We start from the raw sequence: 27995 nt of genomic DNA on the forward strand, positions 1-27995 counted from the left end.
ATGGGCGATGGGGGCGCCGAGCGCGACCGCGGTCCCGCACGCCGGGAGTCGCACGGCGGCCGCGGCGGGGACCGAGGCGGAGCGGAGGACTCGGGTACTGATGCCGGCCGCCGGAACCCCAGGGAAATTGCAGGGACCTCTGCTTCTAGCCCCGCGGGCTCCAGGGAGAGCGGCGCGGACAGCGACGGCCACCCAGGGCTCGGTGAGGCAGACCACTGCCGCCGCATCCTGGTGCGAGGTAAGCGGACAGCTCGCGGTCCTGGGTCACCGGATTCCCGCCCCCCCCGCGCCCCGCTCTTCTGCTGCCTCCACCTCCCAATTCATGTACTCAACCATTCAGTCATCACTCACTCATTCATTCAGCTAGTATTATTCTGAGCGTCTATTGTGTGCTGAACGTTGAGCTGAGTGCAGGGGACAAAGCGGCGAACGGGACCAAAGAGATCCCCGTGTCACTGCCTTACATTTCTCAGCCTCTCGGGCCGGCCGCTCACCCTAGGCCCATCCCAGCCGCTGACGGTGGCGGGGGCACAGGCGCGAACGCGGGATGCCGAGAGCCGGTCCCCGCCCCGCGTCCCAAACGGCGGGTGCGGAGAAAAGCGTCGCGAGCGCTCAGCGGGGTCACGACAAGGAGGGACCAGCGTCCGGAACCCCGGGAGGAAAAGGCCGGCGCTCCGCTCCAAGGCCAGGCGCTTCCTCGCCGCCTGGCCAACCTGGTTTCTCATTCCCAGCGACGCAGACCGCACCGGTTGCTCGCGGGAGAGGGCACCCGGGCACGGAGCGCGGGGTGCGCGGCGCTTGCCCGCCTGGGCTTCGCTCTTTCGGCTCCCACTTCCTCGCGGCGCCCGGGCCCAGCCGGCTCTCGCTGCGGCCTTCTCCCGGCCTGGCCTTTCGCGGCTCTCGCTTTCTCCTTAGCCCTTCGCCTTCCTCTCTTCTTTCCTGGCCTTTTCTCTCTGCCGAGCGCTCCCCAGCCCTCTTTCCCTACAAGCGCTTCTGGACTGCGCCCGAGTACCCGGCTCCTCCTGGCCTCCTCGCTTCGAGGTCGAGACTTCCCAGACCCCTAAAGCGAGCCTCACTGAAGCTGCAGGCTCAGCTTTCGCCGGATCGGGGCCTCGCCCAGAGAGATGGGAGGAGAAAGGGAATTCCGGGGTCTCCCCGTCAGCCTGTCCCTAGGCCTCGGCCAGAGCCTGAGGTCTGTTTCCCCCAGCATCTCGGAGCGCGGGCACCCGCAGACCAAGAGCCCAGAAGAGGCCACACGCCTGTAAAGGCTCCCCCCCAGGCCTCCTCCAACTCCCTAGCCCGGCTTCCTCCCGCGGCCCTTTTACTGCCTCTCCTTCCTGAGCGCCCTCTTGCAAGCGGCTAGGCTTTGCGAGGCCACCGGCCAGAGCTGATTTCCCCGGCCATCAGGTCCTGGGGAAGGGAAACCATCTTGCTGCTGGCCCCAGGACACTCCAGCGCCAGGATCCCGAGTTTGTCTGATCTGACCTAGGCCACCCACACACAGACCGGGGCACCTTGGCCTGGTTTTGCACAGCTTCCCACAGCTGCTGGGTTTGAGTGGCTCTGGGAATTGGGGACAGGGCTAGTGTTGAGCATGGAGGCAGCCCAGTGTAAAGTCAACTGATAGACTGTCTTGTACACAGACTCAACAGCCCTGGTCTTCTGAAAACACTCCTGGTGTCAGGTGTGGTCCCCTAGAGATGGGGCACTAAGCGCTGCTCTGAGGGAAGGCTCGGGCTGAGGCAGTTACAGGACTGGGTATGAGGGGTGTCCCCACCCAGCAGCAATTCCAGCAGGTGTGTGGACCTTTGGGGCACCTGGGATTAAGTTGGATCCCTCTCATAGACTGTAGGATGTCCTGAATACAAGATATCAGCAGCCAGCTTGGAGTTCCATTGAGAAAATCTGCAAGGCTTCCGGAAATGAAGAAATCAGCCCTTTAAGCCCACCCTCCCAGATTAAGACCCTCAAGTCCCTGGCTGCGACACTCACCACCTCATACACTATCTGTGGGTATTTGTGAGTTCCAGACCATCGCGAGTTCTATGCCACCTATCATCCCTTCCACTCTACTAACTCTGCATGTAGAACAAATAAATTCTGTGTACAGATGGCCAGTTTAATAATTCCCAGTTGTAAACTCATAGAAAGTAGGAGTGTGGTAGCATGGAGGCCACCCACGCTGGGAGCAATCCACAGCGGGACAGAGATGAACACCCCTCCAACACACACAGACTGTATGTGGAACAGCTTGTGTGCATTGTCAGGAGATATGTTTTTATAAATGCATGTGTGCACATACAGTAATGCATTATATTGGTATAATATAAAAAGAAAGAAAGAAAAGGTACATAAGGTCCTCATAAATCCCTCTGCCCTTTCTCATTTAATGAAAAAAAGGTTATTTCAGGCCTGAGATACCTGGCGTGTCATTTAACCCTAATTGCTCCCTAGCCAGGGTCACCTGTGTCCCTCCTGGCCCCACCCGGGCTCAGGGTAGAGGCTCTAACGGATGAAAAGCCTGGCGTCAGGATGAATGTTCCTCCAGTGTGCTTTAAGTAGCAAACGCATTTTGCCCTTCACCTCCCAGGACATAACCTCCCAAAGTACTCTTGGAGGAAATCATAAAATGGTAGAAAGGGAGGTGTTTGCCTTCACAGACCATTAGGTTGCTGATGGGGTGATAGTTCTGGGAAGGAACCCCACTTCCTCTGGGTCTTAGCACTTCTTTCTGTTTCTTTCAGTCCTGATCTCTTGAGGGGAGTTCCAAGGCACAGGGGGATAGAAGGAAAGTGTGTGTACTGGAGTTAAACGAAGTTGGGTTGGAATACCAGCCTTAGAGCCCTTTAAATTTAAGCCAGTTTCTTTGTCGCTCTGTGCCTCATCTTCCTCATTGTACATAGAAACCCACAGCTGTCACCTTGAAAGTCAGGGCTAAATATCAGAGGTGATGTCTATAAAATTGCAAACGCCCAGCAGGATCTCCAAAAATATTCTGTTGAGCGAAAGGGGGTTGCTCTGAGGTCACCCACAAACCACTCAGGGAATGGGCCTCCTTCCTCAGAAGCTTCCTCCAGCTCAGCTCAACCCCGCTATCGGGGACTTGGTGTCTTTTTGCCTTGGCAAAATGCTGTGCCTGCGTTGGGAGGTGAGCAGCCAAGGGGTTGAGAGCTGTGGAAAGGAGGATTAGTGCCACCTTGCAGACCACGAGGTGTAGCCTTCCCCCAGTCCCCTTCAAGAACCCTCACTCCACCAATCGCTCAAGTTCCCTGCTGCCTCGGCGAAATGCGGGTTAGGGAGCCAGGGAGGCGCACCTTGCTGCATCCCCACCTCAAAATGGAGGCCGCCTCAAGCCACACACGGACACAAACAAGGCCACAAAGATGACAGGGGAGTGTGCACAACAGGCATGTCCGCGCACCACCACCCCCCTGTGTACACAGCCAGGCTCCTACGAGATGAGACAGCCCCGCAGGCCACCACACACCTCTGTGTGCACAGCCCGTTGGTCGGTGAGGAGCATGGATGGGGGATCCTTTTGTTTTATACTTGGAAACGGCGCGCCAACCATGAGCTGGAGGCAGTCAGACAGACCGCCTCCCAGCCTCTGCTCTCACCGCACGGGGCGGACCAGATGTAATGGCCTTTTCGCTGGACCTGGGACACCGGCAGTTGGAAGACGAGGACCAACTCTCACCCGAAACTTCCAGCAGCCTCACAATCTCTGTTCACGCCCACACACTCAGTTGTGCCTGAGTGTTCCCAGATTAATCTGGATGCAAATTCAACAACCCTTCTGGATAGAGCTGGCAGGGTCGCCTGCTAGTGTCACCGACTTCTGTGAATAATGGTCAGCACCGCTACCTGCTCCCCTGAAGGGGTCCCTTAGGCCAATGGGTGCCAACACCCCATTCTGGTTGCATCCTCTGTCCTCAGCTCAATGTAAGCACCTTGGCCCCAGGTGAAACAGGATCACGCTGCCCCCCAGAGCACTCCCCTTCTGTGAGAAGTGGAGAACCCCCCTCCTCATTTCTACACACCTCTGGCGGCAGGAGGACAGGAAAAAATTAGGGACCCCATGACTGAGTGAACAGCTGACCCGCCCACCACCACCCACTTGCTGAAATGCTTTCACCTGGGAGGTTGATGGATGCGGCCGGGGTCTAAGGACGTAAGAAAACCCAGGAAGAACAGGGCCTCCAGCACCATCTAGCAGTTCTCGCTGTGGATGTGGGTGTGGGGAAGGGAGGCACTGAATTTAGTGGAATCCGTGCCCACCACCCATCTGGGGCAGTGCTGCTGTGTTCCAGAACGGGGAACCTCCAAACACTTAAACGGGCTGCACGATGGCCTGCACCAGGCAGGCCCTGGCTGCCAGACTCATCCGAAGACGCTGGGCAAGAGGCCAAGGCCTCTGGGGCTTGAGCTGAGAGCGGCCTGGGGGGCGGGGAACAGACTCCCCCCTCCTGCAGTCAGATCTGGGCTCAGCTTCCCTTCGAATCTGCTCGCTTTCTGCTTGGATTTACAAAAGCCACCGGATGTACACTGGCTCAGCCCTGACCTTGCAGGCCTCACCCTACACGTCGCAGCAGCTCCACAAGGCACACCTGCCCACTTGCCCAGTGGGCATTTGGACAACAGAGAAGGTGGGGCAGATTGTTGTATGTAAATGAGCACGGGATTGTGAGTCCCAGCTCTTGGGCCATTGGTGGACCTCAGGCCCCTGGCCTCAGTCAGAGTGTGTGAATACGCGCGATTACCCAGGCCCAGGCCCCAGGCAGCAGTCGAAAGGTTTAATGGTTCATACAGGGCCTGCACTTTGGAATGTTGGTTTTATATGTAATTTTTAGTTGTATTAGGTTTGTTGTTTTTTTTTTCTTTCCTTGGGATTGTTTTTGTTCTATGTTTGTTACGTTTTTCCTTTTGCTTTGTTTGTTTTGGCAGAAGGACCCTCATTCTCCTCAAGGGTCTAGAGCAGGTGCTATCCTTTTAGTCTTTATTTTCCCCTTTACACACATGCCGCCTCCCCCAACACACACACAGAAGCAGTCTCAGCAACCGAATGTGTCCTCTCATTGATGTGTTTTGCGTGCAGTTTGCATTTTTAGGGAACTCTGCCAGGCTCCTTGTGTTTTGTGCTGTTTTTGTTGTTCTGGGTGGTAGATTGGGCTCTAGTGCCCGTGGACCCACTGCCACATCGCCTGGGTGTGTGCCACACCCACGTGCAAACACACACACATACACACACCTGCAGGGTTAGAGCTTCTAGGTGCTCCCCTACCCTCCGCACCTCCATCTCCCACCTCCACCCCTTCACCCTGCAGAGCAAGGAGCCTGGGACAGTTGAGCGAGTACTTGCACCGGAGGGGAGGGAGGGGACTGTGGGGGGGGGGGTGTGTCCTTGGGCTGGTATAGGTAGAGGGTTGGCTCTCGTTGGGGACATTGGCCCGTTGTGCACCATCTATAGGGAGAGGGAGCCTTTATGGGTCCTGTTGGCTCTAGGCCATTTCCTCAATTACCTTGGATTGAGCCTGGGGCTATAGTGGCCCTGAGCTCCCTCCCTATATCTCTTTGATTTGCATGGGGGGGGCACAGGAAGCATATTAATTATACTTCTATTTCCTGTTTGCTTAATATAAAATAAAGATTGGCCTGGGGCGCCTGGGTAAGGCAGTTGGTTAAGCATCCCATTTTTGTTTTCTGCTCAGGTCCTCATCTTAGGGTCACGAGACTGAGCCGTGTTTTGGGTTCCCGGCTCAGTGCAGTCTGCTGGAAACTCTTGTCTCCCACTCCCTCTCCTCCTCCTCCCGCCCTCCCTCTGCAGTGCTCTCTCTAAAAAGAAATAAATCTTAAAAAAGAAAATAAAGATTGACCTCACTCCTTGTTAAGCCGTCGGGGTTACACGGTGTGTATTCGCCCCACCCCCACCAGTTCCCTACCCCAATTTGAGAAACTCTGATCGAGGACACCGAGGCAGGGTGGGCCTGCCTCGGAATCCCTGAGAGCTGGGTAGTCTCCCCCACCCATCCAGGAGGGAGGTTGGAGGGCCTGAGGATGCCAGGGTGGCCTCGAACAATGCAAAAAGGGCAAGACAGGACAGCGCCAGGACGGGATGTGGTCTACAAAGCAGTAGAGTGGGCAGAGGTGAGAAAGCCAGGGCCTGGAGCGCAGGGGTGGGTGGGGATGGGACTGGGTCGGCTCTTAGGTGCTAGCTGGGGCCCCGCAAAGGCCCCTCGAACCATATCTCTCCCAGGTTCTCCTGCGGTCTTGCCTTTCACTTGTTGATTTTTTTCACAAACATCAGTGAATACCTACTAATGCCAGACCCAGGTGCTAGCGCTCAGCTTCCCAAACACGAGACTGTCTCAGACACTGGGAAGTGCGGGGTTCCTGACCCGCCCACCCTAGAGGTGGCGGGGAAGCGAGGCCTGAGCGAAATTCCAGGGAGGCAGGTGCTGGGATCCGGGGACCTGACCCTGCGCGAGGACCACGGAAGAGGTCACCGCGCCGTCCAAATCCACCATCCTCCCGGATGTGTTCTTAGCACACAATACACAGTATTTGTGTAGTGAATGAAAGGAGACAAAAAAGCAGTCAACGTCGCCTATTTCTCTAGGTAGAAGACTGCAACGCCCGTCCCCGGGAGCAACGTTCATTCTGAGACGAGGTCCTCATTTTTTTGACGTTACAATACCGTTTCTTTTATGAAACCATGATGGTGCCAGAACCCAGAATAATTGTTAAAACATAAAATTACCAATGCCAAAAAAAAAAAATTACCAATGCCATATTTTTAGAATTTTGTGCAGCCCTCTACTTTGCGAACCACCGAAATATAAAACGTGGAACACCTCTAATATGTTTCTTTGACTCCTCGCTGGGTCTCCAGGGCCGGTGCGGGGGGGGGGGGGGGGGGGTGCTAGAGAGTCCGGTCCCTGCCGGAGCAGGGGGTCGTGCCAGGCTCAGGACCGTGAGGTCGGTAGTGAGTCTCCCGCTTCTCTGCGGCTGTTAGTGCGAGACTCGGCGCGCAAAGCCAGCCGGGGGTGAGAAAGCAATACCTAAGTAAATCCGCGCCCCCCCCACCCCCTCCGCGCTCAGTTCACAGGCCTCCAGCCAGCCGCTGGAGCTGCACATCTCTGGGTGACCAAAGCCGGCGTGTGGGGCGGGTTTCGCTCCTGCTGCCGCCCAGCGCGGCGGCACGTGGGGCTGCGGGCAGCCCGGGCCGGGCTCCAGGGCCACACTCACACGGAGAAGGGCCCGCGGAGGATTGCATTTCAAAAAGCAATAGGGACTCCGCGTAAACAAAACAAAGCCTGGAGCAGCTGAAGGCTCCCCCAGATAGCCCACAGTTCGCAGTTACAGGTGCGTCCTTCCAGATTCTTCCACTCTCCAAACAAACGTTGAAAAAGCGGAATCGTCTTACAGAAGCTGTTTGGCAACTTACCTTTTTAAACACATTTAATCCGCAGGGGTCATCTTTTCGGGTCAACCATTTCGCGCCGTCCCGTGACGGAACCAGAAGGATCCCTCTGGCTGGGGAAAGCCCGACTTCTCCCAACGGCTGAAGGGATGTTCCAGTTGTTTTTCCCCAACAGAAACACCGTGCAATAAACTCCCAGGGCGCGAGGCTTTGCGCCCTTGAGTATTTCCGTGAGATAAATTCCTGGCAGTGGGACTGCAGCACCAAAAAAAAAAAAAAAAGTTTACGCACAGCACAATTTTTAAAAACGTGTTTTTGTTTCATTCCAAAAGAGTAACTAACTCCTGTGATTCGGAACTTCACAACGTGGTGGCGGTGTGTTACGGACGCCGGGAACAATCTCTCCCATCCCCGCCCTCCGTCTTCCCGTTCCCACCCGGCTCTAAGACAGCGATTTTTACTTTCTCATTTATCCTTCCAAAACCATTTCATGCTTATGCAAGTCAGGGCCCCTATTTTATTTTTTCTTGCATTTATTTATTTATTTATTTATTTATACCCATATGGTGACATTTCCATATTTTTCAGCACCTTGCTATTTTTCACTTACCCATATTTTGAGATGTGAGGAATTTCTCGTCAGTTTTTTCCCAGATGCATAATATTCCATTTATATGGACTGGGTGGGCCATAATGTATGTTGCATAACCCATGTCCTATTGGTAGGCATATAGCTTTGTCCTCATATGTTGCTATTATATACAATGCTGCAATAAATAAACTGGTTCTCGGTCATTTCTACGTGTGTAGATATGTGTCTAGGGAAGTTCCTAAAGGCAGATTACTGGGTGTGTTTGTAATTTGGAAGATAATGCCAAATTGCCTTCCGTCTGTGGTATACCACCCCACTCCCCACCCACCCCCACCCAAGCTCCAGCTCCAGCAACAATGCCTGAAAGTGCTTCCATCTCCAAATCTTTTTTTAAAAAAGATTTTGTTTTCTTTATTTGACAGAGAGACAGATCACAAGTAGGCAGAGAGGCGGGCGGGGTGGTGGGGGGTGGGGAAGCAGGCTCCCGGCTGAGCAGAGTGCCCAATGCTAGGCTTCATCCCAGGACTCTGAGATGTGACCTGAGCCAAAGGCAGAGGTTTAACCCACTGAGCCACCCAGGCGCCCCTCTATTGCCAAATCTTGCCACCACAGTTTGTATTGTATATTTTGATAGATACTAATTGTTCTTTGCAATTTATACCCTCATATTGTCATCTTGTTCTTTGTAGTTTATATCCTCATCTTTTCCCTCTGCCCATATTGGGTATTACGCGTCTTTTTTACCTTTGTCAATGGTATAGGTGTTAAGTAGTGCCTCATTGGCATTCTAATTTTTATTTCATTTATTATTAGTGAATCTATCTTTTCATATTTACTGACCAGTATATTTCTTCCGGTGTTATCTATTAACTCGTTTCTTTTGGCCACTTTTAATTTTCAGATATTCCTTTCTGTGCTGATGGGTAGAAACTCAGCATTAAGGATAGTAGCTCATTGCTTTCAATATGTGTTGTAGGTTTTTTTTAAGTTTATAATTTCCTTCTGATGTCTTTTATTTTCTGATGGATAAAATAACCTTCCAATGATAAAACCAACCATGCTGTTTTGCTAGGTCATGTATAAGTGGAAACTTCTTCATTTTTCCCCAATAAAGCATGTATACTCCCAGGATATCACCTCTCAAATTTTCTCTACTAATTGAAAAATATAAAGATGTAAGTGATATATTACAAGAGTAGGAATTGTTTTTGCAAAATTTTTTCCATTTTATAAACATTTGTAGACATCTTGCTGTCTAGAACTGTCTTGTTCTTTGTAACAGCTGCATGATATTCCATTCTTCAGATATAATTAATTTAGCCAGTCCCCTATTGATGGATAGTTAGGTTGGTTCTACTTTTCCACTACTACACACAATGCGTCAGTGAGCATCTTTGTATCCTAATTTGGACAGATGATTTTTTTTTTTAAAGTCCCATTCATGAGACAATCTGAAAAATGTGGAAATGTGTAGGACTTTTTTATGTTAAGGAATGATAGGTAATGTTTTTGGTTGTGACAGTAGTACTGTGGTTGTTTTTTGAAAGGAAGTCTTTCTTAGAGATACACAGAGAAATATTTCTGGATGAAATGATATGATGTCTGAGATTTGCTTAAAATTATGAGGACAGAGAAGAAACAGGATTGCTTATGAATTTATAATCGTTGCATTTGGGGAATAGGTACATCAGAGCTTTACTATTCTCTCCAATTTTGTGTATGTTTGAAATTTCTCATAATAAAATGTTTAACATAATAAGCATTATTTCACATGTATCATATTTAAATTGTGATAAGTATTTCCAAAATTCATACCAAAAATTTATACTCCCAGCAATTGTGTATAAATGTGCCATTTTCCTCATTCTTCCAACCCAGGTATACTGAGTCTTAGAGTGAAGTTTTATCAAGTAGAAAAAAAGTATTTTTATTAGCATTTTTAATTACTAGTGAGTTAAGCATGTATTCATATACTTAGTCCTCATTTTAATTTCCTCTTCTGTGAATTTTTTATTCATGTGCTTAGCTATTTCTGTGTTTATTATTTTCTTATAGTTGTGAACGCTATTTTTCTACTAAAGAAATAATCCCTTTTCCTGTGACATGTGTTGCAAATACACCCAAATCTTTTCCTTTTTAAAAAATTTTCTGTGAGGTTTTGTTTTTTTTTTTTCTGAACTCAAATTTAAATTGTAATCATATCTAATGGTCCTTTCTCTTGGGTCATTTAGTTCTTTTAGAAAGTTCTTGTCGAACCGAAGATAAAACTCAATTTTGTTACAATAGTCTTTGCAACAAACCAAACAAAAATGTACGCAAGGTAAGATTAGGGAAAATTTTTCCTCCCTGACCAGCTTCCGATCCTGAACAGCGAACAGAAGAGAGGTGTTTATCCTGCAGACTTGAGCCTATGTAGGAACAAGCATAAACACACACACACACACACACAGAGTGTAGTCTTACTTTTTGCTCTTTGTAAAAATAGGTTTGTACATACTTGCTGTTTTTGTAAAGTAGCATGTAAGGGGCATCCATCCAGACTGGTATATGGGGATGTACCTCATTCTTGTTAATGTCTGCATAAAAGCCAAAGGCATGACTAATATTGTGATTTTGTTAACAATATTTCTACTGATAAACATTGAACCTTTTCCTTTATTTATTTATTTATTTTAAAAGATTTTATTTATTTATTTGACAGACAGAGATCACAAGTAGGCAGAGAGGCGGCAGAGAGCGGAGGAAGCAGGCTCCCTGCGGAGCAGAGAGTCCGATGAGGGGCTCGATCCCAGGACCCTGAGATCATGACCTGAGCCGAAGGCAGAGGCTTTAACCCACCGAGCCACCCAGGCGCCCCTCCTTTATTTTTTCTCTTAAAAACCATGCCCCAGTGAGTCTGTCTTTATCAAAGTGTATCAATATTTCTCTGGCATAGAAACCTCTATCAAATTTCTAGGACAGTGGAATTATTGCAGTTTTTAATTTAGCTAGGTATTGTGAAATTGCACTCTACAAATATTCTTTTTTTTTTTAAAGATTTTATTTATTTGTTTGACAGATAGAGATCGCAGGTAGGCAGAGAGAGAGAGAGAGGAGGAAGCAGGCCCCCCGCTGAGCAGAGAGCCCGATGCGGGGGCTCGATCCCAGGACCCTGAGATCATGACCTGAGCCGAAGGCAGAGGCTTTAACCCACTGAGCCACCCAGGCTCCCCTCTACAAATATTCTTATAAAAACGGAGCTTGAACGGGCCTATATTTCCCTCATTTTTGCCAGCACATTTCCCCCAAGCTGATAGATAAAATATGGCGTCTGGAAAAAGAAAAAACTGTATCTCATTTGCTGTTCTAACTTCTGTTTTCTCTGATTCCCTCTGAGGTTGAGTATTTTTTCAAAGTTATTAGGCACTTGGATTTCTTCTTCTCTGAATAAACCTTTCATAAAATTTGCTCAGTTTCCTACCGCTAGACTTTACTCCTCAGTCTCTAGAAGCTGTTTGTACCATACATTAGGACTCTGCTATGCAGGTATTATGAATATTTTCTCCTAATCTGTTTTTCGTCTTTTAAATGTCTTGTCCTGCAAAAGCTTTAATTTCTGGGTACTCAAATCTGTCCTTTATTTTCCTTTTAAAAAATTGTATTTTTCTTCAATTTTTAGAGCTTATTTTTATATGAAGATTTTCATCTATCTTGTGTTTATTTTTGCACACAGTATGAGATGAATTACTTTATTCCAAATAATGAGCTAATTGTCCAAAAGCCAGGTCTTTTTTTTTTTTTTTTAAGATTTTGTTTATTTATTTGACAGAGAGAGAGATCACAAGTAGGCATAGAGGGGGAAGCAGACTCCCCGCTGAGCAGAGAGTCCACATATGGGGCTCAATCCCAGAACCCCGAGACCATGACCCAAACCAAAGGCAGAGGCTTAACTCACTGAGCCACCCAGGCACCCTAAAAGCCAGGTCTTTAATAATCTTATCTTTCCTCCCTCTAATCTGAAATGTCTTCTTCTTTTTTTTTTTTAAGATTTTATTTATTTGACAGAAAGAGAGACAGTGAGAGAGGAAACACAAGCAGAGGCAGAGGGAGAGGGAGAAGCAGGCTTCCTGCTGAGTAGGGAGCCCAATGCTGGGCTCGCCCAGGCCCTGGGATCATGACCTGAGCCAAAGGCAGGCGTTTAACAACTAAGCCACCCAGGCATCCCTGAAATGTCTTCTTTGTAAAAATCCTCATATATGCATGGATTTGCTTCCAGATTCTTGTGTGGGCATCATACCATTTTAGTTGCTGTAGATTTGTAATATGTTCTACTGGGGGGGCGGGTAAAGCAAGCATTTTCACCTCATTCTTTCACATTGTTTCCTCACTATTCTTCCATTTTTAATTTTCCCAATAAACTCGAAGATGAATTTTCCATAAGGAATTTTTATAATAATCACCTTGTAGATTAAGGCAGGAAGGACCTTGTCACACTTTAAAATCGGCACATTACCAGCTCATCATGCAAAAGAACTACCTGGGTGCTGGGGGTTGAAATCAGGAAGGGCTCTGTGGGCATCTACTGGGAGAGGGACCAGGAGTGGGTAATATTTGGTCCTAGAGGTCAGGGGCATTGGCTAGCCATTATTAGTCAGAGATGACCACCTCCCCCAAGGCAAAGTCTCCCTTGGACAGGATCACCCTCTCCCATCCCCCTAGGACTCACGCCTCTTTGAGGAGACCAGAAAGGCAGCAAGCCTCAGGGGTGCATTTTCATCCTAACAAGTCCCTACCCACAAGGAGGCCCTGGAATTAAAGCTGTCCCTCTTTCTGGGTGCTTCCCCCAAACTCCACCCAGAAAAGGGAAAATTCAGGGAAGGGGGCTGTGTCCAGGGGGCTAGGTTTTGCCTCTAAGACAACCCCAAATCTTAGAGTTTGAATAAAACACTTATCACTCTCATGATAAGTGCATCACAAGTAGGCTCAGGCTCAGTTTGGTACTCAGAGATCCAGGCTGATGACCGGCCATCTTGACTCCTATTTCCAGGACCATCCCAGTGAGAGGGAAGGGCCATGGCAGATTATGAACCAGTTTTTAAAATGTCCACCAGGGACGCCTGGGTGGCTCAGTTGGTTAAGCAGCTGCCTTCGGCTCAGGTCATGATCCCAGCGTCCTGGGATCGACTCCCACATCGGGCTCCTTGCTCATCGGGGAGCCTGCTTCTCCCTCTGCCTCTGCCTGCCATTCTGTCTGCCTGTGCTTGCTCTCTCTCCCTCTCTCTCTCTGACAAATAAATAAATAAAATCTTTAAAATAAAAAAAAAAATAATAAAATAAAGTGTCCACCAGAAGGTGACCTTTTCTTTTCTTTTTGGCTAAATTCAGTCACATAGTTGTATCTAATTTCAAAGTGTAGAAAATTAGTGCAACCCTACCATGTGCTGGGGAGGGGTTGGAAACACTGGTGAACAACATTAATAATTTATCCATTAACTTAACTTTGATGAGTAGCCTTCTCTGTTATAGCTAAAGTAGCAACTACACACACACACACACACGCACATACACACTATGGTTATTGGGTTTTGGTAATTTGGAGAGGGTCAGCAATATCCTCTTATCTATGTTTTATTGTCATCCCAGCATTTGTCATTACATACATACTCATTTTTAAAGTTTATTGTTTTTCTCTGTCCACAGTACAAGGTCTAAGGAAACAAGGACCTTGTTTCTTTTGCTCATTTCTGTATCTCCAGACCCTGGAATAGTATTTGGTACATAGTAGGTGCTCATTAAATATGTATCAAATGGTTGGATATGAATATGTGTTTCGTTTACTTAAGTGGGATATTACTGCATATGTTATTCTGTAACTTTGTTTCACTTAATGTCAGTTCATGTAAATACTTTGTCCTTCTTTTAAATCGCTGCACTCTATTTTGTAGTATGAATTACCATCATTTGTTCAGTCATTTCCCTTGTGGGGAACCTTGAGGTTGCTTTCAGATTTTCAAAATTTTGAACAAAGCTGTAGCAAACATCCTTACATATACTTTGGAGCACTTGAATGTATGCTTTTCTGGATAAATACTTACTAAAATAAAATGCTAGGGCAAAAGTTACGTGTGTCTTATGCAGCCTTAAAAGGTGGTGACAGTTTACAGTCCTACCAACGTTAAATGGGAGTGTGGCACCTCCTACAGTTCATCATTGATTTATTAACCATTCATTAATGTCCTTCCAGTCCTACGGGAGGCAAATGATTTTCCATCGGGTGAATTTGCAGCATCCTGATTTCTGTGAAGCTGTGCTCATTTTTCTTATGTTTATTGGTCATTTGGCATCTTTTTCTCTAAATGGCCCAGATAAATTATTTGACCATTTTTCAGTCTAGACTATTTGCTTTTTTAAAAAATCGTTTATTGGGACGCCTGGGTGGCTCAGTGGGTTAAGCCACTGCCTTGGGCTCAGGTCGTGATCCTGGGGTCCTGGGATCGAGTCCCGCATCGGGCTCCTTGCTCGGCAGGGAGCCTGCTTCCTCCTCTCTCTCTGCCTGCCTCTCTGCCTGCTTGTGTGTACTCTCTCTCTCTGACAAATAAATAAAATCTTTAAAAAAAAATTTAAAAAAATCGTTTATTATTGCATTATAGATAATTTCTTTACCTTTTTAAAAAGTTTTTTTCTTCAATTTTTTTTAAAGATTTTATTTATTTATTTGACAGACAGAGATCACAAGCAGGCAGAGAGGCAGGCAGAGAGAGAGAGAGGAGGAAGCAGGCTCCCTGCAGAGCAGAGAGCCCGATGTGGGGCTCGATCCCAGGACCCTGGGATCATGACCTGAGCCGAAGGCAGAGGCTTTAACCCACTGAGCCACCCAGGCGCCCCTTTTTCTTCAATTTTTAAAAAATATTTTATCTTGGTAAAATTTGTGCTTTTGTCCTACAAAAGGTATTAGCTTTAATATAGTCGGCTATATCCTTTGTCTTTCCTTTACAGCTCTAGTTTTATATCTTTTTTTAAAGATTTTATTTATTTGACAGAGAGAGACACAGTGAGAGAGGAAACACAAGCAAGGGGAGCGGCAGAGAGGGAGAAGCAGGCTTCCTGCTGAGCAGGGAGCCTGATGCGGGGCTTGATCCCAGGACCCTGGGATCATGACCTGAGCCCAAGGCAGACACTTAACGCCTGAGCCATCCAGGTGCCCCTTCTCCCAAAAGTGACATTTTGCATATCTATAAAACATTATCAAGGGGTGCCTGGTTGGCTGAGTTGATATCCCATGGACTAGCTGTACCCCTGTTTGCTTAACCACTCACCTGCTGAGGGACATTCAGTGGCATGTTTCCATGGGGGTGGTTATTACAAATAAAGCAGCTGTGAAATTCATGTATGGGTTTTGCCATGAACCTAAGATTTTGTTTCTCTAGGATAAGTACCCAGGAGTGTGGTCACTGGGTTTTATGGTAATATATATTCAACCCTTTAAGAAAGTTCCAGGTCATTTTCCAGCATGGCTGTACCAGGTATGTTCCCACTGGCAGTGCCTGAGAGATTGAGTTTCTCTGCATCCTCCCAGCCTTGACACTCTCAGTATTTTTTATTTTAGCTATTCTAATTTGTATCTCTTGTGATTTTAACTTGCCTTTCCCTACCGGCTTGCGATGTTGGGTATCTTTTCCTATGCTTATTTTTATGGCCCGTTTTGGTATCTGGCGGGCAAGGTGCCTATACGATTCCTGCCTTCCCTGACCCTGAGAGGAAGAGCTGACTTTGTCTGTTCCCTGAGGCAGGAATGCTTGTCTTGGTTCTTCTACAAGAAGGAAAGGACAGGGGACATGTGTGATTTGACCCCAGTGGTCAGGAACACAGGCTCAGGTGGTCTCCAGAGGCTCACTGAGGAGACGTGAAGCTGCCAGCACCACATATGACAGCCACCACCCTTCCTCCAGTCTACACCCCCCAAAACACTTTTAATAAAATCAAGGCCTTTGGAGATGGAGTTACTTGGGTGTCGTGACGGAGTTCTGAGACAGGTCTCGTAATTGGAAATAACAGGACTTGAACAAAGGGGACCCAGTCAACGGGGTCACAAATACTACCTCCCCACCTTTTCAGAATGTAGAAAGTACCAGGAAGAGCCAGTCTCCTAGATCATACAGTGGAGGATCCGGGGGGAGTGGGTCAGATTTACCCTCTAGGGCAGAGATTCTAGAAGCAGAATCCAGAGTGGTGAGGCTCACAGGAGTCCCCTGCCAGACAGCACATCCCAAACTCAGGTCCTTTCCTGTACCCCTGACCAAAGTTTTTTTTTTTTCTTTTTCTGTACCCAAGACCAGAGAATTCTCTTCATTATAACCTATCCACTGAATCATTATGCATTACCAAAAGATGGTCTTCATAAGGTAAAGTGAGGCTATTTATACAGCTGATGGAATAGTGTCCGTGCGGCCTCAGCTAAGTTACTTAAAATGTGTTCCTCCACTTCCCTATCTGTAAAATGGGACTAATAAATAGTTCAGCTCCACTGAGACATTGGGAGGGTTTGGGTGCGTAGAACAGTGCCTGGCCCAGAGCAAACATGGCAGAGGTGTCTGCTTTTAATACGCCTAAAACATGAGCAGCCCCGACATATGCTTCTAGAGGGAGAACATAGATCGTCTCTGCCCCTATAATTAAAGCTGAGGTATATATAGGCAAGCCCCCCTTCCAATTCATATTTTACTTTTGCTGCACATTTAGTTGTTGTTTCTCAGTTCTTTGAGTGGGAATATCTAGTGAACGTAGGCTGCAGGGATTTCAGCCACTCTTGAGGAGGCTTCAAAATATTGGAGACCCTGTGCACAGATGGCATTGGTTTAGGACCCAGGAGGGTAGTCCTGTTGCTCAGAACTAGGTACAAGGGGAGTGGTAGAAATCTCATCCCTGGAAGGCACTGCAGCAGCTTGATGTGGTGGCGGTGGTCCTTCGGCTCTTTCCTGGGAATCCCAGCTTCCTAGGCTGCCCCGCACCCCACACTGGCTAGCTTCTTCATGGACCCCAGGAGGGTCTGTGGACTGAGTGTTCCCCTATGCATGCACATGCCAGCACAGGGCTCAGGACCTGGCCCTGGATGCCTCCTCCAGTAAGCCTTACCTGAGTGATCAGGCCCGGTTCTAACCCAACCTTTCCTCTGCACTTGAGGACTTGGTATATCTCTGTCCATTTGTCCTTCTGCTCTGCCGAAGGAACAGAATCCTGGCTGAGTCAGAGTGAATCCTTTCTGCTCAGACTATGGTAGAGGACTTGAAATTTGTAATGAGGCCCGTTCACATATATTTGCCCAATAGATTCAACATACTACGTTGGATGATGAAGGCAGCTCAGCCCAGAGAGGGTAAGCCACTTGTCAGACACCACAGAGCCAGACCCAGGCGGAAGAGCTCCCCATTAGATCACACTGCCTCTTGTGAAGATGATTGTTGGTGGCCTAACTCCTTACCTAGTGAGCTAACTGGCCTCTTTTCATGGCCCCTGCAGATGCCAAGGGGACCATCCGGGAGATTGTCCTGCCTAAGGGCCTGGACCTGGACCGGCCCAAGCGGACCCGCACGTCCTTCACGGCCGAGCAGCTATACCGCCTGGAAATGGAGTTCCAGCGCTGCCAGTATGTGGTGGGCCGGGAGCGCACTGAGCTGGCCCGCCAGCTGAACCTCTCCGAGACCCAGGTAAGCCGGCAGGGCCAGGCCGCTCCACCCCCGGCCTGCAGCCTGGGGACTTTGTGGGGTGTGAGGCCTTGTGGGCTGCTACTGGGAGACCCAGCTTGGGAGGACTTCGGACATGTAACAGGGAAAAGCTGAGAGTTAGAGGTAAACCAGAGCAGTAAATACAGTGGGAACAAGAGAACGCTGGTGTAGGCCCACAGGGGGCCTTCTGAATGCATCTGCCACTTTGGGGTGGGATATGAGAAGGAGCCAGAGAAATAGGAAGGAGGGGGGTCCAGGATGCAGGGAGTGAATCAGGGGGTGTTGGTGCCAGAGGGACCTTGCAGGAAAGGAGGGGGAGGGGTTGGCTTGCCAGGAGCAAAGATTCCAGGAAGAGAAGAAACATCAAAGAACTGAGTTGGGGACTTATTCCCCCAATTCTGGGCCATCCCCCTGCCCCCCTCCATACATACCCACCCTTTATCCCACTGTGCCTCAGAAGTTCTTGCTGGAGAGAAGGAGTCTGAACACCCCCTTCACCCAGGAAGGGCTTAGCATTTTAACAATAATAAGCTTGACCCGAAGGAAAACCTTTTGTAGAGTCAGCGTGCATTCTGTGTGAATGGAGGCATTTCAAGCTGTAACAGATGCATGATAACAATAATGGTAATAATACCACTGAGGACCTGCTGTGCCCAGGAGCTGCTCTGTGGGCTCTGCATAGAGTAATTCACCAAGGCCTCCCAGCAACCCAGTGCAGTTAAGTCAGGGGTGGCTGCTTTCCTGCGAGCCTGGGCCATCTCCACCTGGACCTGTTTTCTTGCAGCTGCCAGTCGCAGAGCCCCGAACCACCCGGCCGATGGCCCCGGGCAACAGGGACCCTCGCCCCAGCTATGCTCAGTACAGAGGCTGGCAAGCCAGGCTCTTCCAGACAGAGGGCTGCAGTGGCTGCGCCAGGCCAGAGCTCCTGGAGCGAAATGAGGCAGAGAGTCACCCCTCCGTACCTGCCCCTCCCTATCCTAACTGCCCTCTGCCTGGCCTCACTTTGCCCGCACACTATACCTGGAAACTTTGCTCCTCCTCCGTCCTCGTCCTTCCCCTGCTCGGCCCCCTAGACACCATAGTGTACCTGCCCTTGATGGTTGAGGCCAAACCCCTCCTCTTCCAGGAAGACTTCCATAAGACCTCCACCTGAGAGATCCTTCCATATGGCATGTAGCGTGTGTGTGTGTGTGTGTGTGTGTGTGTGTGTGTGTGGGTGTGCTGGACACTAGCTAGCATACACTTCCGTGGGACAAGAATGTGTTTGAAAGCCACATCTCCTTTTCAGATCTCTTTGGGGAGCTCAGCACACAGCTGGGCAAACAGAGACCCCCCCCCCCCCCCCCCGGAATCCTCAACTTACTGACTCTTGCTTACTCCCCTCCTTTCTTTTCCCCAGCCCCAGGCCTTGTAGGTCCTGTAAGGCACAGCTGACCTTTACCGGGACCTCTGTACCAGGCTCTGAGTACTCGAGGTGTCCTAACTCCTGTCGTCCTCACCACGACCTTGTGGGAGGGGAGGGAGGTTTTTCTTCAGATTGTACTTCTGACGCCCAGTGTGTAGTGTTTCCCAACACCAAGAGCAACCAGTTCTCCCATTGTCTCCCACCAACTGGGTGTCAAACTAGTCAATTCAGTTCTGATGCAGACTCCTGCAGTGAGCACCGACGCCACCACGTAAGGCTCAGTCCCACAGGACAGTCTCCCATCTGGTGCCAGGTGCAAGTCTGGGCCACCTGTACTTCTGACTGGCCAGCTGGAAAATTGGGGGTTCCCACATCTCCTTCCTCGGGTTTGGCGGTGTGTTGGAATGGCTGGCAGAACTCAGGAAAACATTTTACTTTCATATACAGGCTTATTGTAAAGGATAGAACTCAAAAATAGCCCAGTTTGGGGCAGGGGAGAGAGACAGCCAAAAGAGATCCATAGAGCAAGCTGTTGGGGTGGGGGTGTTCGAGGAGATTCTGTACAGTTTCTGGGTGTGCCAGACCCCAAGACTCCCACATGCTTATCAACCCAGAAGCTCTCAGAATCCTTACTGTTCAAGAGTCTTTATAACCCAGCCCCCTCCCCTTCCTGGAGGGCAGGGGTGGGGACTCCAAACCTTTAATCATGGGTGGGGGGTGTCTTTCTGGGACCAGTGCTGCCACCTGAAACTGTGCAGGGCCTACCCTGAGTCACCTTGTTAGCATAATCTCAGATGTGACTTAAAGGGACCCGTTATCAATGATAAAAGACACTCCTATCACTCAAGGAATTCCAAGTGTTTTAGGGGCTCCCTATCTAGAACCAGGGACAAAGGTCAAATATGTACACTTTTTAAATACCAGAAGAGGCCTTTATTATTTCGGCTTTAAGCAGAGGGGAACTGAGGCACAAAGAAATTAAATAACATGTTCAAAGTTTAAGGCAGGCATATTTGGGGAACATGGTTGGCTCAGTGGAGAATGCGACTCTTGATCTCGGGGTCATAAGTTCAAGGCCCACACTGGATATAGAGATTACTTAAAAATAAAATATTTTAGGGGCACTTGGGTGGGTAATTTGGTTAGCATCAACTCTTGATCTCATCTCAGGTCTTGATCTCAGGGTCATGAGTTCAAGCCCAGCGTGGAGCCTACTTAAGAAAAAAAGTCTTGAAGAAAAATAAAAATCAAGTAGGCACATACATTCATTAGTTCAACTAATCTTTACAAAAAGATGGCTTTATGGGTAGTACTATCCCCATTTCAGGAAACTCAGAGAGGTTAGTAACTTGCTCTAGGTTATATAGCTAAAATTCAGTGGAATTCTCCATCTATTCACCCATACCTCTGTTCAAAAATATTACTAAATACTTACTACATACAGGTACTGTTCTCGGCACTGGAAACGTAGCCCAGAGCAAAACGGACCAGGCACCTAGCCTCATAGCAGCTTCCATTCTGCAGAGAAAGACAGATAGCATTTATTTATTTATTTATTTATTTATTTATTAAAAGATTTTATTTATTTATTTGATAGACAGAGATCACAAGTAGGCAGAGAGGAATGCAGAAAGAGAGGAAGGGAAGCAGACTCCCTGCTGAGCAGAGCGCCCGATGCGGGGCTTGATCCCAGGACTCTGGGATCATGACCCAAACCATAGACAGAGACTTTAACCCACTGAGCCACCCAGACGCCCTGACAGATAGCATTTAAAGAGTGATGAGTGCTATGAGGCAGATAAAACATAATAAAATAGAGACTAGAAATCTTTCCTTAGGGTCATCAGGGAAAGCTTTTTTGAGGAGATGGGCTGAGGTGTGAATGACAGAAAGGAGACAGCCAGAGGAAGAGCCAGAAGAAGAGGAGTCAAGACTCAGAGTAAACTGGCAAGACCTGGAACTAGTATAGAATGTTCTGGAAGTGTCAGAAGACCAGTGTGGCTGGAGTTGGAGGGTAATAGGGAAGGTAGGTAGGGCAGAGCAGATAGTGTTTAGAGGCCACAGTGAGGTGTTGAAGAGAGGACTGGCATTTTACAGAGATCACCCTGACATCTGGAGAATGTGGATGAGAGGGCAAGGTGGGGCCACTGCCATGTTTTATCAAGCTCTGGGTGATGGTGAAGGAGAGAAGTGAACTGATCTGAGACGTACTCTGATTTGGAGATAGAGCCTGTTAGGACTTGCCCATCATGAATTATGTGCACTGGGCAAGGGAGAGAGAAGTGGTTGGGACTGGAACAGATGTATGTGGAAAAATGGTCACATATGCCACATCCCACATGGACAAGTTGAGAAAGCCGGGGAGGAGCAGGACAGTGGGAGAAGAATCTAGAGTTTTGTTTTGGATCAATTCAGTCTGAGATCCAAGTGGAAATGTCAGGAAGATATGTCTGAGTTTTCTCAGGGGGTTGATGTTTCTCTGATTTACCTAACGGTCTTGGTCTGGGTTCTTCTGGGGGAAAGGATAAGAGACTCCTTCAAGTGTGCTCAAATGATAGATGGACTTCTAAGGGATGAAACAGGAGGCACAGTCTTGTGGAAATCCAAGAACAGGAACCATGGTGTAGCAGGCCTAGTAGAGAGTGGAAACTGAAGGTCATTTTGGACCCGAGGGCTTCAATGCCAAGTACAGCCCTGCCCTCTGGAGCTCCCAACTATGCCCCCAACTGCTCTCTAAGTGACTGCCTCTGTCCACTTCTCTTCCTCCTGCCAACCAGCATCTTTTCCCTCTTCCTGGTTATCAGGAGGGTCCTAATTCAGGCAGAGAGAGCATGGGCTTACTCAGGGCCCATTCTCATTCCCTATCTCCTCCTTAATCTCTATATGCCAGGTAAGTTGTCTGCACTTTTAATGAGAGCCCCCTTATAGGACCTGGTGGGCAGAACAGTGAAGTCTTCCCTCCCCACCGCCTACAGAGTTCTGCAGGCTGAGGCATTCTTCAGATGTAGGGACAATGAACCAGGCAGGACACAACTGACCTCTGGCCCTGGCCTTGCCGAGACCCTGAAGGTTGGAGAGCAGGTGGGGGTCTCAGAAAGAGCTATTTCTTGGAACCATCAGAATCACCTCTCCCCAGCTCCCCAGAGCGGCATGTGCTCTTCCCCACATCAGAGAACTAGGGTGGTCCCACTTAGCCCAGTTCTCACTGTGTTTAGAAACCCCCTGATACACCTCGTCCCCATGCTTCATTTCAAGGAGAACATATGGTGCTTAGTTAAACCAGTGTTTCTCAAAGTGTGGTCTGCAGACCACCTTTGTGGAGAACCCCTGAGGTTCTCATTAAAATGCAGATTCCTGGCTCAGATTCCATGCTCAGCCCACAGGTTCCAAGTCAGAATTTCTAGGGAAGACCGAACAACCTCTGTATTTTTCAACTGATGTGGTACCACACTGCTGGAAAGACTTCAGCGTCTGCCAGACACTTTACTGAATCCACTAGTATTAGCTCATTGAGTTATCCCAGCAAACCTATGAGGAAGCATTCTTACAATCCCATTTTACAGATAAGGAAACTGAGGACCAGAGAGTTTAAGTAACTTGCCCCATGCCATTCTCACTAATCAAGGAGGGGCCGGAGTTGAATCCAGGTCTGTCTGACCCCAAGATCTTCACTGTCTTGTTTGCTACTTCTACCAAAACATCTACTGTCTTGTAACTCTTACCGACCTGTCCATTTTCCCTGCTACTGGTGTCTGAGAGCTAAGTGGGTGAGTTTTAGGTATTCCTGTTTCCTCAGCACCTGGCAATGCTGACATGGGCTGGATGCTTGCTGTTTATGTGTTGTATGAATGAATGACTAGAGGCAGAGCTGGAAACAAGAAAAGAAGACATGGCTGTGGAGAAAAGGAAAGTGGGAGGCTGGCTCCAGGACCCTTGTCACTCGGCTGACCTGGGGGACTTCTTCAAGGCCAGGGCCTCAGACAGGCTGGAGGCTGAAGACAAAGGGCCACGTCCCAATACTGACTTGGTCATCCCTTAGCTCGGATAAGAGCAGCTCTGGCTCCTCGACAGTTACCTCAGCCCCATACCCATCACCTCTGCCCCAGATGACTTCATCCGGAACCGCAGAGTAGGGGGTACTTTCCAGGTTACAAAAACCAGGGCCGTCGCAGATACGCAAGTACTGTTAATAGGTTTGGGCTCACAGTCACAGGAAGCAGCCTCTTCTTTTTTCTTTTTTTAAGATTTATTTATTTATTTATTTGACAGACAAGAGATCACAAGTAGGCAGAGAGGCAGGCAGAGAGAGAGGGGGAAGCAGACTCCCCACTGAGCAGAGACCTGATGTGGGGCTAAATCCTAGGACCCTGAGATCATGACCTGAGCCAAAGGCAGAGCTTTAACCCACTGAGCCAGCCAGGCACCCCAGGAGGCAGCCTCTTAAAGATCAATGCCATTTCCAAATCCACAGTGAGGCTTGGGGTTTAAAGCCAACCATGAGCCCAGAAAGGGGGACAGATGATCTCCCAGAAAACACCTCCCCAGTCCTGGCAGCCGGCTAGAAACCACGCCCCTCCCCTCGTGTGCCACTCACCGACTTACTGACTTACTGACTCACCGTGTGGTCCCTTGCGGGTAAGAGGGCCCCAAGCATTCCCTGAGTTCCAGGGGAAGCAGGAGAAGGAGGAGGCAGGATGGCAGCCTGCAGGGAGACACAGCAGGGCACCAAGAAAGCAAGGGGAGGCCAGCGTCAGGAAGTATGCTTCTGCACAGGATCCAGGCCCATCCAGTATGTCATCGAATTGGGCCATAAAGGACCTGTACCCAGATTTAACCCTGAGAGGGTGGCCCTGGTGGTGGAATTGAAAGCTTCCTTGAGGAAAGGGAGGGACGAGCCCAGAGGCTATGAGCCTGTCTCTTACTTGTTTGCTGAGCCTTACAAATTGGCCCTTTAGGGGCTGTGGGACTGATGATAGGAAGTAGACGGGCCTGGTGCCTCGCCCCCACCTTTGCAGCTCCAGCATCTTCTACCCCAGTTCATACATCAGAATCACATCCAGAAAGTTTTTAAAAATATGGATGCCTAGGCCTTACCCTGTAGAGATTCTGAGCTGGGATGAGGCATGGGCATCCGGCTTTGCTAGAAAATGACTCCAGGTAATCTCAGGGATTGACAGCCCCTGATGTGGCCCATAAGGGCCCAAGAAATGGGCATGCCAGACCCCAGCCCCTGCCCCCCCTTCCCTCTTCCCCAAGAGACTTCTAGACCTGGGGCCAGCCCACATGTCCCTCTCCCTGCTCGCCCCCCAACCCACCCAAGCTTTGTCATTCCTCACGGATCACATTCTTGTTACTGCCACTCCCTTTGCTGCCAGGAGTGGGTCAGTACCACCCTCCCCCTGGACCCTCAGCTTCCCCAGGACAGGAATCCTGACTTCTGGGTCTGTCCTCTCCCCCTAGTTCAGAGCCAGGAGCTCACATTCCGGGTAGGCCAGACACCATGCAGAGCCGTCTACATGGACTTCCTTATCTGATCCCTGCAACAGCCCAGGTATTTTTGTCCCCATTTTGAGATGAGAAACTGAACTGGGGCATTCTTGGGGTGGTACCTCGGTCCTACAAGAGCCACTTCCCCAAGGGTCTGGAGGGACCCTTTCCTGGAGTTCCAGGGAGCGACAAACTCAGGAAGGTTTTCTTTCCAGTGGCTTCCTTCAGCCATACTTAGTCGAATGCCCTTGACCTTCCCTTATTGCTATCTCCTTCACACGTCACCTCTTCAGAGAGGCTGTGTTTGCCACCCACTAAGTAATGAGCTAGTCCCCTCCCCTCCCTCTCCCCCTCCATCCTGCAGCCTTTTCCCAAACCAGTGTCTCCAAGTGCGGTTCTCAGGTCTGGTGTCCCCCGCAAACTGTTCCCTGTCCAGGACGAGTTAGGTGCACAAAGGTAGAGTAAATGTAATTCATTTTAATTGTATTTGACAAAAACATTGGTCCACAACAGACTGGAAACTTTAAGGCGGTTCCTCAGCATGAATAATTTGAGGGACACTGCCCAAAGCCCTTCACGCCCCCTGACAGTCACGCTGTTTTCATTTGCCCTTCTTCGTCTCCGGCTCTCCCTCGGTGCTGTCCCCTCCACACCAAGGATTTGCTCTGCTTTCATCCCTGCTCATTCCCCGCCCCCCACATCGAGGGCACCGCCCAGCAGGTAGTAGGCACTCAGTACATAGCCACTGAATGAATGATTGAGTGAATGAATGAATGAAAGAAGGAAGCCCTCAATCTCAAGTACATCCCATAACCTCTGGTTATTTCTATCATTGAAACTCAATCCAGTCCAATTTAAAACACCAGACTCCTGTCTATTTCAGATCTCCTCTTCCTCCCCTTCCCGACTCAGAACAGGTCTGACTCACCATTGGGGGCGCTAGAGGAAATGGGGTCTCTAGGCATCGCCCCAGGGGGCCTCCACTGGGCCCTCATCCTCACCCAGCCAGCCCTCCCACTCCTGCCTCCTCTTTCTTGCCTCTGGGCTCCTTCCCCGGAGCCACAGGAGTGGCTGGCCTCCCTTAAACCCTCGCAAAGCTGGAGTCCACCAGCAAGGCCATCCCATCCTTTTTCTCTTGTGCCCTCCCCTCTGTGGCCCCCCACCTTGTCCTGTGGGCCCACACTGCCCCAGCCAGCTGCCAGCCTCCTGAAACTTCCAGGCCAGAAGCAAGCACAGCCTCTGCACTCCTGGGCCACAAATCTGGGCGCAGTCGTGCTGGGTTGACAAGCGTTCCGGCTGGGGGAGGAGTGTCAGACTCTTCTCTCAGGTCCTTCCAGTCCCTACAAATGATTCTTCCATGCTCCTCGCCCTCCGTGAGGGGAACACCCTCTCCTCATAGTGGGAAGGAAATCCTGGCACCATGAGGGCTGACCACTGAGCTTCGCTCCCAGCCTCCAGTTTCTTCTACAGACTAGAATGGGGCTCAGAGCACCAGGTGCTGGGTGGTGGGAGAGGCTATTCCTGCCTCCTCTCCTAGACCTGGGGAAAGGGGCTCTCTCTGCCCTTTTTTTGGTGGCTGCACTTAGATGTGGAGGACTTGGCACCTCTTTGTCCCCAGGTTTGAGTGTGTGGCCCTTGGAAGCCCCCTTGGCAGCCTTCTGTATGCTGTCACACCTGGTGTCGCGTTAGGAAGCCTGGGGGCCTTTATAGAGCATGATGGGGGTGATGTCTGCTGAAAGGTTCACACAGAAGGGACAGAAAGCTCCCTTCAGAGGCAGTGTGGGGGTCGAGACCAGGAGCAGTGGGATGGTCCACACACTTGGCAGCTGGTCCCTGCCTGGGATCCCATGCTTCCCTGGGCCCCTTCTCGGGCCATGCCCCTCCCTATAAGGTGAGCGCTCTGTGAGCCCACAGATGCTGCCTACTGGGAGTCTGTGTCCACCTTCTAGATCACACCCCATGTCCATGATCTGGAGGGTGGGTCCCTTACTGGTTCACCCTGAGCAGGCTGGTGTGGAAAGACCTCAGTGACATTCTGAATGCTCTTCTCCCCCCTTTCGCTCCACCCTTGCTCCCCCACTTCCCACTCCCTTGCCCTCCACGTCCTCCCTCTCCTTCTCTCCTCCCACCTATCCCCTCTTTGCTTCACCTGTCCCCTCTCCCTTTCTGGCACCCCTTCCCACCCTGTGCCCCAAGGTGAAGGTCTGGTTCCAGAACCGCCGCACCAAACAGAAGAAAGACCAGAGCAGAGACCTGGAGAAGCGGGCGTCCTCCTCGGCCTCCTCGGCCTTTGCCACCTCCAACATCCTGTGGCTGCTGGAGCAGGGTCGGCTATTGTCCGTGCCCAGGGCCCCAAGCCTCCTGGCGCTGACCCCTGGCCCACTGGGCCCACCTGCCGGCCACAGGGCCACCTCACCGGGTGACCCCAGGAACTCCTCCCCGTGCCTCAACCCATTGACCTCGGCCTCGGCTTCGGCGTCCCCGCCACGGCCACCCCCTCCACCAGCGCTCTGCTTTTCCTTGGCTCCTCTCCTGGACCTGCCCGCCTGCTATGAACTCAGCTCCTCAGCCTTCGAGCCCTACAGCCGGCTGGAAAAGAGAGGAGGCAGCCCTGGAGGTGGCAAGAAAGCCAATGTTTAAGCCTCCGCCACCCTGTGACACTGAGTCCCCAAGCACGTCACTGTCCCTGCCTGTCCTGCCCCGTGGGCTTGCGGGAGGCCGGCTCCCAGAGCGCGGGGGCAGCAAGCGTCCGGCCCCGCCAGCACCGCAGCTCAGAGACTGTCCACCGGAATGCCTTGGTCCTGCAGCTTGTGCGTGTGAGTGCAGTGTGCGTGTGTGTGCCTCTCACGGAAATAAAAGGAAAACAATGACAAGAAGGGAAACGGAGTCCCCACAGCACCAGCACTGCCCTCAATCCTTTCTTTCCTTCTCTCTGGGAAGAAGAATGGGCTGAGCCTGGGGAGCTTTAATGGCGGGGTAGTGGAAGCTAGACCCATGTTCACAGTTAAGGGGAGGATCGAGTACCACACGTGTGGGATGACAGGCACCTCAGGCCTACTCCCAATTAGAGCTCCCACCTGGGCATTGCAAAGCCCGAGGCGGCAACACTGACTCATTGGTTGGTTAAACATTGCTCTTTGTTAGCTCCTCCTTAAAGCAAAAATACCTAAGAGGTGGAACTGTTAAGTCCTCCAAGAGGGGTAAACAGTGAAAGGTGGGATCAGGATCTAGAGAGTTAGACAGGGTAAAACCAGGCAAGATCCCGCGTGCCCCAGAGAACACGACCCCCACGGTCACCACGGTCTTTTTGTTCAAGTAAGACGCTTGTGTTTAACTTTTTGTTTGGCAGTGGCTGTGGATTTATAGCAGGTTGCAAAGAAATCTTTGTAC

General features: G+C 49.9%; 1 protein-coding gene across 1 annotated transcript; it reads left to right on the forward strand.

The window, feature by feature from the left end:
• Positions 1-27303, forward strand: LOC111148053 (ventral anterior homeobox 2). The gene is made up of 3 exons (XM_022504426.1): positions 1-238; positions 17508-17695; positions 26802-27303. The coding sequence occupies exons 1-3, from the start codon at positions 1-3 to the stop codon at positions 27243-27245; spliced, it is 870 nt and encodes a 289-aa protein (XP_022360134.1). The 3' UTR covers positions 27246-27303.
• The last annotated feature ends 692 nt before the right edge of the window (positions 27304-27995 follow it).

Source organism: Enhydra lutris, unplaced genomic scaffold (genome assembly GCF_002288905.1).
Source record: "Enhydra lutris kenyoni isolate GAN:26980312 unplaced genomic scaffold, ASM228890v2 scaffoldscaffold18, whole genome shotgun sequence".
Lineage (NCBI taxonomy): Eukaryota > Metazoa > Chordata > Mammalia > Carnivora > Mustelidae > Enhydra > Enhydra lutris.